The sequence below is a fragment of the Nelumbo lutea genome, chromosome 8, assembly GCF_056320005.1.
Source record: "Nelumbo lutea isolate HS-2025 chromosome 8, American lotus-T2T, whole genome shotgun sequence".
Lineage (NCBI taxonomy): Eukaryota > Viridiplantae > Streptophyta > Magnoliopsida > Proteales > Nelumbonaceae > Nelumbo > Nelumbo lutea.
The window spans coordinates 5,870,766-5,885,217 of NC_142691.1; the positions used below are offsets into that span (position 1 = coordinate 5,870,766).

General features: G+C 32.4%; 1 protein-coding gene across 3 annotated transcripts; it reads left to right on the top strand.

Moving 5' to 3' along the window:
* The first annotated feature begins 540 nt into the window (after positions 1-540).
* On the top strand, positions 541-5,556 carry LOC148842366 (protein REVERSION-TO-ETHYLENE SENSITIVITY1-like). Of its 3 annotated transcripts, none has more exons than XM_088957745.1 (4): positions 541-1,140; positions 1,415-1,484; positions 4,191-4,633; positions 4,861-5,556. In XM_088957745.1, the coding sequence occupies exons 3-4, from the start codon at positions 4,328-4,330 to the stop codon at positions 5,281-5,283; spliced, it is 729 nt and encodes a 242-aa protein (XP_088813871.1). In that variant the 5' UTR covers positions 541-1,140; positions 1,415-1,484; positions 4,191-4,327; the 3' UTR covers positions 5,284-5,556. The 3 variants fall into 3 exon arrangements, with proteins under 3 accessions (XP_088813871.1, XP_088813869.1, XP_088813870.1); XM_088957743.1 differs by having other exon boundaries at positions 542-1,140; positions 1,415-1,492; XM_088957744.1 differs by lacking the exon at positions 1,415-1,484 and having other exon boundaries at positions 542-1,140.
* Positions 5,557-14,452: the final 8,896 nt, after the last annotated feature.

Here is a 14,452-nt window from a genome sequence, read left to right on the forward strand (position 1 = left end):
AGAAAAAAGTGTAAAACTGATATTTCATCATTTCCGTCAGGAATACTTTAAAAAAATTGCTCTTTAAAATTTGAAAATTAACGTTAAAAAAGGTTAAAAAAAAGGCGTACGATAAGATGCGTCTGTGGATGGGTTGCCTCATAATCAGATGGGCTGGCTGTTGGTTTTCAGCACATGGTTTCTAAAGTCTGTGCATTCGGAAATTCACATGAGCTAAGATCCGTGGGGTTCCAAATTCTAATCTGACGGTTTTCTGAGAGTAGAGTACGGGTGGCTGTGATTATGATTTATGAATGAGCCTATGACTAATGAATCAACCCAGCCGGCTTATGCTTATCCAAACAGAGATGGGCCAATAGCATTACTAGAACTAGCAGAAGGGTGATAGTTTGATAGATCGTTAAGTCTAAGCTCGCTGGTTTTGGGAAACGGCCAGACCACACGGTCCGGTCCGGATTGAGCGAAAATGGTTTGGAGGACAAAGCACGGAGCCGGAGGTCTGTTCTGTAGCGGCATGGCGCTGTGACGTGTCTGTGACTCTGTGTGTGTGTAGACGGTCTCCTCCGGTATGAATAAAACAGTAAAAACCGGGTTGGTGGATGATCGGTGGCGGTGAAAACTGAGAACTGAAGCGGCTTATCATATCAGCTCACCTATGCCTACGGCTACGAGAGTCTATCCAGATTCCAGAAACCTTTTTTAGTTGGTCGTTAACTCGTTACTCGTTACTCGTTAGTCTTCAATATGGTGTGTACGGAGGGTGAAGAGAAGAGGAGTCTCAGCAGCCGCCCATCAAATCCGGCGTCCGCCCCTTGTCAAAACAAAGTCATACAATTAAATATCAAACCAGAAATAAAGTAACCCGGCGGTAACATACAGTACGGATTCATGCACATCGCGCGCTCTGTTCCCTCTCCCTCTATCTTCCCCCTCCGCTCCATCGGTGAAAGTGAACTAAAAAGTAAAATCAAGTACAAATCTAAGCAGATTCATGCAATCAGGTGGTGCAGGTCTTTCTTCTATTTAATTGCTGTCGAATCCTATTTCTTCTCTATCAAATGAATCACCTTGGGATCTTTTCCTTCTACATAGAGACTCCAACTTCATACCTTCTCCAGACCCAAATATCTTCGTCTTAAGGTCAGTGTCTTCACATCATCCTCTTCTTCAGCTTTCAGCTTTGCATTTCAAATTGGCCTGCCTGATCATGTTAACATACAGCTACGCCTTGCACCGATTTTGACTTTTCTTCATTCCTCAATTACCAGATTCTGCACTTCACTTTCGTTGTCGCCTGTATTTTCTGAAAATCTGATTCATTATCTATAATTAAATTGCATGGTTTTGTTGCTGATTGGGGCCTTTCTACGATGATTTCATTTCTTGTTCACGACAATTCGTTCCTTTTTTTTAGCTTTCGTTTTTCCGGAGGAGATCTGAAACGGGCATTCTATCATGAGGAAAGTTCTGATTGTTTCGCTTTGGTAAAACGGCAAGTAATTTAGTTTATCTTTCAAATAAATAAGTAGTTTTAGTTTATTCTACAGTACCATGTTCTGATCGTCGATACATTATCCATGCCCTACATTTCATAATGATATTAGAGCTCCACAACTATGGCGTTTAGCTAACATTCGTAATTTAATGAAATTTCGAACTGGAGATTTCCTTTTTGTCATTTTCCCCCTAAATACAAACAAGTTCCAAACTTCTGTGTGTAATTGAATGTAATTAGGATAGCAGAGAATTGTTGAACTTTGGATTCAATTCGATCTATTTAAGAATAACAGTGAGACAAACACGGGTTTTGGAGACCGTTGTGGTTGTTGTTGGTTAGTTGAGTATGAACACAGTGGTACTTTAAGTCTCAATTTAGTCAATTACTGAAGACTACATTATTTAGGTAACCAAAAGAGGCCATACAAAAGAATTATGCTTCCTTAGTAGACAGAATGAAAAAGCAAATTATTTGGAGAAATCATACTCCGCTATCTCTCTCCCTTCCTATCAAGGGATGTTAAAGAAACCTTGCTGGTCAAGCGAGACACAGGTGTATATGTCTGTATACATATAACCATTACTAGAATGAGAAAGAAGTTTGTCTAAGATACAGGGAAGTGTTACAAAATAGCGAAGCAGGCATATGGTGCAAGGTGCAGCCTTTGAATAGAATAGTTCACTTGCCTACACAGAAACCACAACATTGGTGGAACTTTCCTGCTTTGCAAACATGTATTTTAATTGGTTATGAGCCCTAGAAGTGAGCAACTTTTATGTCCTAGAGCTAGAAGGACAAAGCTCAATAGTCATTCCTTGTGCTTTTCTTTTCTTATTGTTCTTTGTAGCTTTCTTTTGGAGTTGTTCATGTCTACAGCAGAGAGTAGTTTATTATCATCATTTTTCAATACATCCATGCTACTGAATCTTCACATCAATATCATCCAGTTGGCTTATGGGAGTAATGTACACTATGTAATGGAAATAACGAAATATCATTGGGTCCTTTGTTGCTAGAAAAAGCTGTTTTTTTTTAAGGAAAAAAAAAAATCTATGGGCCATAGCAGACTCTGTATATTTCTATTGCAGTCACTGAGGCTATTGTTTCCTGGAAAATGCAGTTTTGTTAGTGTAGTTGTTATTGACTTGGGAAAAGTCCTCCCACCACATTGAATCCAAATATTGTTGTGTTCCTTCTAAAGAATGGACCCCTTACTAAATGAAAAACAGGGTTATTGTTTTGCCTCCTTATGTATTTTTTTATAGTGATAAATTGTAGATACATTCTTTATGTGTCCATCGCAGTGGACGAAACTATCACTCTAGAATCAATAGAGTTTTCTTAACCTAGATGGTGAACTGTGAAAAGTTCTTTTACATTACTATTAAAAAAAGTTCACCTTTCAAAAAAATAAAAGAAAACATAACTGTTAAAAAAAAGTTCTTTAAAATTGGATAGCATATTACATAACGCATCCTCTGGAGAATTGATTTATCATCAAATGGTGGAACCAATGGGCCACGTATGTAAATAATTAATATGTCCATGTAGTTATTAGCTACAATTTAGGGCCTGATCAAAGTTCTTGGACAGGATTCACCATAGTCCATGACTCCATGTTAAAAAATGATCAACTTTCCTAGTCTTACTAGGGTTCCTAAAATGAAAATTCAATTAAGGCAAATTATGGTTCGGTTTACTTGTGTGTTCTATGGAGTCTCAACTATTGAAGATAAGGTGACTGCAGGCCTTACCATGTTGTGTTATAAAAGAATGAGAGGAACTGCATATTACGTCCAGCTTGAAGGAATTGGTTATATGCTCTGCTATGATGTATTGCAATAAAGGATAACGTCTAAGTTTTATACTCCATTCCGTTAGGTATTCAGAGGATTTTTACTTTCCAAAATAGGGAAAATGATACATCTCTTTCCCTTCCTCATAATGTGCTGACCTGTATGCACTTTATTTTGGGGTGTCTAATAATAAATATAAGTTTTACAATGGTTATGCCTACTTGCATTCAGAAGATAGATTTGTATCATTTTTTTATTAGTAGTATAGTAAAGTGATTCAATGTCCTTAACGATGATTGGAACCTCAAGGTCGTCATTCAACATGACTGAGTAAATTATTGTTTTAGTTCTAGGTACAGCGAGTTCTAGCATCATGCCCTGCATCACATATGTTGTATCAAGGTATGATTTAACCTGTATAATATATGCTCTGACTAGTGTACAGTGGTGTTAGCTGGTTGAGCCTGTGAATCCTACTGTTACCTGATTGACATGGAATTACAGAAGCCACACTACACAAATAGGCCTATAAGATATATGCAGGATGTCTTCATTTGTTATTGGATATCTGATGTGTTTCAAAATATCAGCGAGTGGGAAGAATTGGAATTAAATATTTTGTAATGTATTTAATTGCATTACTACATTGGAAATCCAATGTATTCTTTGTTAGCAGTATTTCTTTACCCTGAAACTTACACTTTGTGTATGCCTTGGTTCCTCTACTAAATATAAAAATCTATGCCTGTTGCTTAAAGACAAGCAAATGCCACATATCCAGTGGGTATTGATTCTTTCTGTTCAAATTTTATTTTGTTTTTGCTATAACTTTTCCCTCTTGTTATCCCTTTTTTTGTATTGGCAATGCCAATTGAGTAGTTTCTTCTTGTGTGCAGGGCAGCTCTTCTTCCAACTCGGATAAAGAAAGACCAATCTTTTGATTTATCTTGGAACAACCCCATTATTCATTACTTATGGGGATGTAGTAGCTTGACATGATCGTGTTTAACCGCTAAATATTGTATAAATCTGAATGTACACAAGAATATTTTCTTTAATGGAGCTGAAAGAAACCAATATTGAAGATGGAGCTTCTGACAAATTAAGGCTTCACCAATTCTGGCCACTTAATGAAGTTGATCCCAAGAATTCAAAATTCCCATGCTGTATAGTTTGGACCCCACTCCCTGTAGTTTCATGGCTGGCACCTTTTATTGGTCATGTTGGTATATGCCGGGAGGATGGAGCTATCATTGATTTTGCAGGGTCTAATTCTGTCAACATAGACAGTTTTGCTTATGGTGGTCCAGCCAGATATCTTCAACTTGACAGGGAACAGGTACACCATGAATACACCAGAACCATATCTGTTTTCTCATGAAGCCACTTTTTTCCTTGCTCTTCTTTTGCCATTTTCAAAGTAATTTGGTTTAATAAAACCCAACTTAATCATGTTGGATTTGAAGGATGAGACTATATTTTATAGTTACAACCATGCATTTGCTCTATGGACTTTGATTTTGATTTTGGTTTTGGTTTTGGTTTTGGTTTGAAAATGTGGGACAGTGCTGCTTTCCTCCAAACTTAGCTGGTCACACGTGCAAGCATGGCTACTGGCATGTGGAGCATGGAACTGCAATCACATGGAATGATGCACTGCACTCGAGCATGCATCACTTTGAGAACAAATCTTTTAATCTGTTCCTTTGCAACAGCCACTCATTTGCTGCCAATTGTTTAAACAGGCTCTGTTATGGTGGCTCCTTGGGGTGGAATATGGTTAATGTTGGTGTTTTGATTCTGTTAAAGGGGCGGTGGGTTGATTGGAAGTCAGTCATAAGGTCCTTCTTTCCTTTTGCTTTGGTGCTCTGCCTGGGAATTTTGATGGCTGGGTGGTCATTCTTGATCGGGTTTGCATCCTTCTCTCTCCTCCTCATTGGGTGGTTTTTATTAAGAACTTATTGCCTCAAGAGTTTGATAGAATGTTAGATCTTTAGTCATCAACCCAGATTGTCCTGATGGAAAAAACGGAATGGATACCTTTCATTTCATGTCTCTTTTATTGGCATGGTTAGGACCGAAAAAGGGGAAAAAGTAGTTACCTTCTCATCTATGTATGCTATAAGATGCTTGTAGAGGGGGCTAAAGTGAATTAAGAACTCAACTTTGCTCCCAGGAACGCCTATCAGTCTGGGCTCTTAGACCCATCAAAGCTGTACATGCAATAAATTAAAGTAACCAACTTCTTATGTTCTGAGTGAATGGTAGTAGTATGATACTGGATGGGTGAATTGGATTAATCACTAGTGAGGAACAGGTTTCAAATGTCAGTCCTCGAGTCACTTGCTTAACAATTCAATCTATATTGGATTATGACATTTGTTGGATTGTACAAGGAAGAGGTAGTGGTTGGAAATCTTGACATACAATCTGGGTGTTGAGTGTTCTAGCAATTGTTTCATAACCACAATCCACATTAGCTAACTTACGTTGACTATTAATTCTAACCATTGCTTGTATGAGTTATATCAAATTATTTTCCCACGGCAATGATCTGAAACAGTAGGAATCAAGTTTTGAGTCACTTGGCATGCATGCCTATGGCTCAGTTTGTTTGCAATACAAATCTGAATTGGATACAAGTTTTGTACTTGGTTCAAATTTGCATTCGCTTCTGTATAATTTTGATTTGCCCTCCTACCCGATACCAAATTCGTACTTCATCTCATTTGCAATCATTGGCAGTGCAAATTTCGTGTCCCAAAAACTAATGTAAAATTTGCAGCACTTCCCAGATACCTTAACTTTCTTTCATTTAAGGTGGAGACCACATCATCTTGCTTCCTACCACTGTACCCAAACAAATAACTCTTCTACTTTCTCCATTCTCTTTGAAATAAAGTGAGGGCCATTGCATTTTGTTTCTCATAAACAAATAAGATGAAGCAAAATGCATAGCAAGAGTAATCAGAATTTATACTCGGCCTATTTGTAGTCATGCATTTATACCAGTGCAAACTAAATTCACACTGCAAACAAATCGAGCCTAAGCATTCATGGTGGACCTTCAAGTTTTAGATCAAAGAGATTTGATTTCTCTTGTTCATGGAGCTTCACAATTGAAATAGTAATGATTCATGAGACATACAAAATCTTTCAGGTTTCCTTGAGGTCTCAAAAAATGGTACATTTGTTATTCTTTTACTCGTAGGATGTGAACCAGAGTACACTTAGTGTTAGTTACAATCATGAACCCCCAAAAAAGAGTTCTAGTTACAATCTATTAGTCCTAATTTCAAATGCATGCTTATGGTACAACCTTCAAAAGAAACCTCATGCTTTAGGTCTAGAAGCTTTCTAGGGCAAGAATGCCAATCATGCAAGAACCAATCTTATTGGTTATTTAGGTCATCATTGCTATTTGTGTCTTTATTTAGTGTTTAGTGGCTAAGTTGTAACTAGGAAATAACTGAAGCATGAAATGTCCAAAGCAAAGAGAGCATTTTACTTTACATTCATACAGGCTTTCTTTATTGAAACTAACAAAGATAACTAGCATCAATCCTATGCCTCTCACTTTGGATTCCAGGTTGCTTCTAAGTTCTAATAGAGAAAACTCAACTTGCATTGTCATAATTGTCACCCCAAGATTTTACCATTGCAGTGAGCAATGTTGCCTTTTATGACATCATGCATGTACATTTTTTCCTTGAATTTACTGCACTAACCAGTCATCTGAGACCAAGTCCTGGACTTACTTGAGTCTTAGATTAACTAAGTTTTACTACATTTATCAATCACTGTGTGATAACATGTGAGAGTAGCTGAGTTTCACACCAAGTACTAGACACATGTTAAGTAGTGGTTTTTAATGCAGGAAAAAGTATAGAAAATTTAGACTCCCTTTAGGCTGTGTTTGATTTGAAAGAAAAGGTAGAGAAATGAAGGAAAACTTGTACAAGGCTTGTATAGGTTTTCCTACTTTTCCCTACCTTTTTCTTTCAAATGAAACGCAACCTTAAAACTATAACTTGCAAAGAGAATAAAAAGAAGTAATTACTAAACACTTCTGATGAATGTTTCTGTAGCATCTTACACTTGATGTGTCTCATAATTATGTTGTCTAAGAAAAAATTCCTTCAAATCCAAAGTTCCAAATTTAAACTATCCAAAGTAAAACCCGCACCACCAATTGGAACGTACGATGAATGCTATCAACTCATAACAGCAATAAAGGCAAACCGAAAGGGAGAGGCTAAAGGAAAGAATCCAGGAGTCTTTTGGGTTGCAGCTATTAGAAGCAAGGATAGACCAAGGTTCAAAATATCGATACAGAGGTGTATTGGCCTGTATTGAGGATGGCTTCATTTTTTTTTTAGTTTTTTTTTTTTTTTTTAATTTGATTCAGGGAGATCAGTTCAAGGCCCATTTACCCCTGAACCATGGTTTGACCCAAAACACCCATTGTAGGAATGTATCAGAAACCCTCCAATATGATATGTATCTAAAACTTTGAACCTTGGTATAGACTATAGAAGCAGCTATTAGAAGCAAGTCTTTTGGGTTGCAGCCATTAGAAGCAAGTATAGACTATAGAAACAGCTATTAGAAGCAAGTATTTTAGATGTCACTGTAATACATAAAATTAACCATACTCCTATAGAAGGAAATTACATCGCTTATTGGCTAGCGGGGGTCAAGTTCGTGAAGATAGCTTTTCTCACCTCCATGGCTCATGGGTCTTCAATTATGGATGCGGCTGGTAGTCATCTTCCCTGTGGTTTGTAGTAGTGTCTCTGGACGGGACAATGAATTACACAACTTAGGATAGAATCCTTTCACCCAAGGGTCCAACCATGAAATGAAGCATTTCCTAATACCAAAAAAAGATTATTAAAGATACCAATTAGAATAGGTTCATATTTAAGGGAAAAGAAAATAGTGCTCTAGTTGGAACTTGGAAGAATTGAAAAAAAAAAAAAAAAGAATTAGAATGGTGGTTTTAAATGACCCCATGATTCTCTCACTTATTTTCATTGTTGGTAGTTGAAAAAGTAGGAGTGGCAATTTGGGTAACAATAATTCATAGTATAAAATGGGTGAGATTCCAACAAATGTGTGTGTGGGTGGGCATGAGAGAGAGAGAGGATCCATTTAAATAGGCCCATTCCAATGGGGTGCAGCTGGGTTAACCTAAACCCAACCTGAAAAAACAAGGCTTCATGGATTATCTTTCCATAAAAAATCAGAATGATAATATGGGATCATCAATCACTTAGGCTATGTTTTATTTAATAGAAAGTAAGAGAGCAAAAAAGAAATTTGAGGGAAAATTCTTTACCAAATTTGTGAAATTCCCTAAGAACTTTTTCATCATTTTCTGTTCTTTTGCTTATTTTTTATTAAACCAAAAACAGCTTCATTCCCTAAGAATATTTACTTATAACAAATAAACTCTTTCTCATTACTCTAGAATGAAATAATTGAATATTTCACTCCTCCATGTGGAAGAATGGGAAGAAGAGTAAAGCTACTTTTTCCTTCCTCAAAGTTATCTTATAATATATAGGCTATGGACTAATATGAATGTGAAATTAGGTTTTATCAAAATAAGAGCCACGAAATCCATTTGCAAATAGTTCATAAATCAAAATTATCAATTTTCTAATGTTATTATAAAATTAATTAATTTTTTCTGTACCAAATTCTCATTCTTTGCATATTAGGCCAATGAATAAAAGGAGCTAACCTCTTATATTATGATTATTGGCCCTGTATTACATTAGAACCGTAGAGGAGTCGAACTTGTGTAACTACAAAACAGTGAGTGGATCCAGATTCCAGATTATTCAACATTGATTCACGTAATGATTGTTGACCTGTTTAGGAAATATATGAGAGTTGGGGGCTGTAAAAGTAATATATATATATATATATATTAAAGTAATGAAATCAGGCAAAAGTCTCCCTCAATCAAACATGTGGTCCACTTATATTGAGTTGTCATTTTAAAGATTTAAACAAAATGGATACATGTCAAAATCTGAACAGTAAGTTTAAAAATAGAGTTATGGGTTAAATTCTGATTAGTGGTAATTCAAGAAAATAGCCCATTAACATGCAAAGTGAGCCCACCACCATGAAGTGAGAAGTCGGAAGCTCCCACTTTCAATCATTTCCTAAAAAAAGGAAGTTATGCTATTAAATCAGTGTTAACTACTAAACTAATTAATTAATTACAACTACTAACTACTAATAATAAATATCGTTAACTACTTTTAATGACTTAATTACAACTATTAATTATTGTTAACTACTTCTAATTAATTAATCCCAACTATTAATTACTAATAATAATTACTCACTGATAATAATTAATTATTGAAAACAATTTCTTATAATAATTACTACTATTACTTAATTGCTGATAATAATTAATTAGTGATAATATTGCTCATTATTAATTCAGAAAAATAATTTCTTATAATAATTAATCTAATACTTAATTATTGATAATTTATTAATGACAGTATTGCTCATCATTAATTCGAAATGATAATTAATAAATATTTTCATAATGGTAATTAATAATTTGGACATAATCATTTTATATTTATATTAACTCATATTAATTATTTTGAAAATAAATAATTAATGGTAATTATTTATATTATAATTATTATCAGAAATTATAATTCATGCATTTATATGAAATAATTAATTACATTATTATAAGTAATTATAATTAATAATATTATATTAATGAATATAATTATATTATTATTATCAATAACTATAATTAATTATTACTAATACTAATGATGATAATTAGTACTTTGAAATGTTAATTAATTCATGATAATTAATAAGTATTTTAATAATTTTAATTAATAATTGGTATATAATAATTTTATATTAACATTAATTCATATTAATAATTTTATAAATATATAGTTAGGATTACTTATTTACATTATTATTACAAGTAATTGTAATTAATACTATTATTATTCTCCAATAAATATTTCATTTAGTGAGTTAAATTATAAAACTTTCAATTATTCAATATTGTTAAATTTAAAGAATTATAAAAGCAAATATTATTTGCTTTGAAAATCGTAATTATAACAAATTAATTACTTAATAAAAATAAAAATAAAATAATAATAATACTTTAATATTATTGATTTCAAAATCAATACACACATAATAAAAATATATTATTAGTTAATAATAATAATAATAATAATAATAATGATATACTTATTATTATTATTGATTTCACAATTATTAATATATTATTAATCTATTAATAATACTAATTATTATTAAAAATGTTAATAGATTTAAATTACCCATTTTAATTTGGACAATTATTAATTATTAATTTCTTAAAATTGTTATTAACAGAATAATTTTAATTACTCTTTTCATTAACGACCTTATTTTCAGTAATTGGTTTTTTATGTTCAATATTTTTTTTTGCAAAAATCCAAATAACTTTTCATTTGCAATGCTATCTGGTGAAGGAAGATTTGGCCCGACCTCACAGTTATGCGACACGTGGAAAAAACAACAGCTCAGCAAAAAAGCAAGCCTAAGGTGTGAACACCAACGGGACACCAGCGGATCGAACTCTCTACTAGGGGCCCGAACTCACCCTTGGCCCAAAACCAGAGTAATCCAAACTGGCCTTCCTTCAGTTCGGGATATACCTCGCCGAACTGGCCAACCTTGTAACAGTTTGGGATATACCTTGCCGAACTGGCCAACCTTGTAACAACTCGGGATATACCTCGCCGAACTGGCCTGCCTTGTAACAGTTCGGGATGCACCTCGCCGAACTGACCTGCCCTATAGATACCTCCGAACTCAAGACTTCGCCTCGCTCACCACTCCGCATCGCCTTCTGGGCACCAAAACCAAACAAGTCGTACCATGCCTGACACTGAGGAAGTCCGTGCCCGAGGGCGCCGCACCTGACTTAATTGGGATATGACGCTTGGCAGCCGCACTCTAAAGAGACGATTAGGCAGTGACGGTTCTGTCCCAACAGAAAGGACGATGGCCGAATTGACAAACGCAAGGGTAATCGTACCCGACCTGACAAGGGCCTCGGAGCGAGTGTGCAAAGTGTTTATAAGAGCCCCCTGCCCCCAACAAATGAGGTATGCAAACTTTGCGCTATCTGGTTTTATCTTGCTTTTGAAGAATTCTAACTTAAGCTTCAGTTCAGAAGCAAGGTCGTTGACAGCTAAGACCGGCCGGATCGCGCTTCATCACTACCCATTTTATTTTTCTCTTATTCAGTTTTCCAATAGATAAAAAAAATTAATGATATTTACCTATTTTTAACAAATTATGTATTTATCAAGTTGTTGTCATTGATGATGACAATGATGATGAGTCAATTTTTTGAAAGAGAGGGGTACTAATAATAATTAATGACTTCTAATTAATTAATTTCAGCTATTAATTACTAATAATAATAACTCATTGATAATAATTATTGCTAATACTTAATTATTGATATTTACTAATTACTGATAATATTTCTCATTATTAATTCGGATTGATAATTAATAATGATTTTTATAATGGTAATAATAATTTTATATTTATATTAACTCATATTAATTATTTTGAAAATAAATATTGAATGTTAATTATTTATATTAGAATTATTATCATAAATTATAATTCATACATTTATATGAAATAATTAATTACATTATTATTATTAGTAGTAATTATAATTAATGCATATTTTAAGTAATATAATTATATTATTATTATCATCAATAATTTTAATTAATTAATAATAATAATAATGATTTCTGATAAAATTTGATTACTGATAATTAATTCCTTAATTAATAATAATTATTACTTTGGATTGTTAATTAATTAATGATAAGTAATAAGTATTTTAATAATGTTAATTATTAATTGGGATATAATCATTTTATATTTATATTAATTTATTTATAAATATATAATTAGTGCTAATTATTTACATTATTATTATTATAAGTAATTATAATTAATACTATTACTACTCTCCAATAAATATTTCATTTAGTGAAAGTTAAATTATAAACTTTCAATTATTCATTATTGTTAAACTAAATGAATTATAAAAGCAATTATTATTTTAGGAATTTACTAAAAATCGTACTTATAACAAATTAATTACTTCATAATAATAATAATAATAATAATAATAATAATAATAATAATAATAATAATAATAATAATAAAATAAGAAGAAGAAGAAGAAGAAGAAGAAGAAGAAGAAGAAGAAGAAGAAGAAGAAGAAGAAGAAGAAGAATTTAATATTACTGATTTCAAAATCAATACACACATAATAAGAATATATTATTAGTAAATAATAGTAATAATAATATACTTATTATTATTACTGATCTCGTAATTATTAATGCATTATTAATCTATATTACTCAATAAATACATGGAATACAAAATAATCAAATTACCACTAAATGAATGAACTAAAAATCTATGGGTATTCTAATTGACTTGAATTTGACACATCAACATGCCCAAAATTATAATTTCAACCTACATTTTCTATTTCTATCTCCAAATCCCATAATTCAAACATATCATTAGGTTATGTACGGGTTTCCCTATCTTTTCCTAAAGATAAATTCTAGCTAGCCTATGTGCATTGTGGGGAGGTTAGACTTAAAATCCATAACCATGATCGACCAAAACAAGCGTTGCCATCTAACTTGGAGGTGACTTCCGTATTTAGTCTGGTCCCATTATTCTCCTTTCTTTCATATTTCTTTTGTTGGATGGGCTTTGGAGTCCTAATTATATTATCAGTTGATTGTAATCATACATGATGATGATTTGATTGTAGTCATATATTTTTCATCTCTTATTTTAGAGGATGGATGCATTTGCAAATGTTGTTTGGTATGGATTGTTTTTCTTAGCAACTCTTTGAATGATTTTCTTATTTCTTTGCCTCTTTGAATGTATATCATAAATGCTTGTATTCATTCATATATCCCTAAATATTAAGCATTATTGGTGATATTGTCGTAAACATCCATATAAGTTTACTATTTTATAAATAGATTAATGATTTCAAAATTATTGATACATTTTGGGGGGTGGGTTGCTCAATAAGACATTGATTTTTTATTGTTAAATAGTAAATTTCAAATTAAATGATATTGTAGTTGCCCCTTAGTATGGGGTCATTGTCTAGATAAAAAGATGGTAAGTCTCTTAAATTAAATAAAGAGTCTATCCTAAATGTCTATTGTAAATAATTAAAAAATGAAATAATTCAAATTAAATCAAATAGTTACTGAATTAAGTAAATAATAATAACAACAATCATCAAGTACTTATTTAAGTAATAACAAAAAACGAAATAACAATCATCAATTATCATTAATGTTTATTCAAAACATGCCCCATAATAATTATCAAATACAGTAATTAAACCTTAAATAAGAATTAATATTTATTAATATTCATTAAAATTGTTAAGCCAAATCATTAATGTTTATTCTTAAAAGAAAAATATAAATTAACAAACTTATTATATAATAATTATACTCGATTGGAAAATTAGTTTAAGTAAATATTTAAATAATTACAAATTTAGTTAATTTTACTACTAAATAACAAAAAATTTTAAATTAAATACTAAAATAAAAAAATAATAATGATTAAATTAAAGTAATAAACGTTTTAAGTTGAATTTAATGACCCGTATAATTTTACGGATTGTTCATAAACAATAATAAAAATCATTAATGTTTATTCTATAGATTAACTTCACCGTACGGGGTCATTCACTGGTTACCAAATAAAAGGAAAAGAGCCCTGTTGCGTATCCCATTACCATGAATTAAAGAAAGAAGAAAAGCCCATTAACGACCTTACGTTAATGGGCTTACCCGAGGTTGCACTTTTAGCAAATTACCAGTTATTTTTCTGTTTTTGGCAGAGTAATATTGTAATAGTATTATTGGATATTATTGAAGACTGAATGACTGATCGGGTCGGGTAAAGATGGCATTCGCCAAACACAAACCGCCCAAGCGTATTTTGGGAAACCAGAAATTAATTTTGTCCACAACTCAATTAATTATTAAGAGAAAACCAAAAAATT

What these genes read in the sequence shown, in the direction of transcription:
- LOC148842366 (XM_088957745.1), top strand. Translation starts at nt 4,328, where the DNA reads ATGTACACAAGAATATTTTCTTTAATGGAGCTGAAAGAAACCAATATT. An exon ending in TTCAACTTGACAGGGAACAG is followed by an intron (nt 4,634 to 4,860) that starts GTACACCATGAA and finishes AATGTGGGACAG; the next exon opens with TGCTGCTTTCCTCCAAACTT.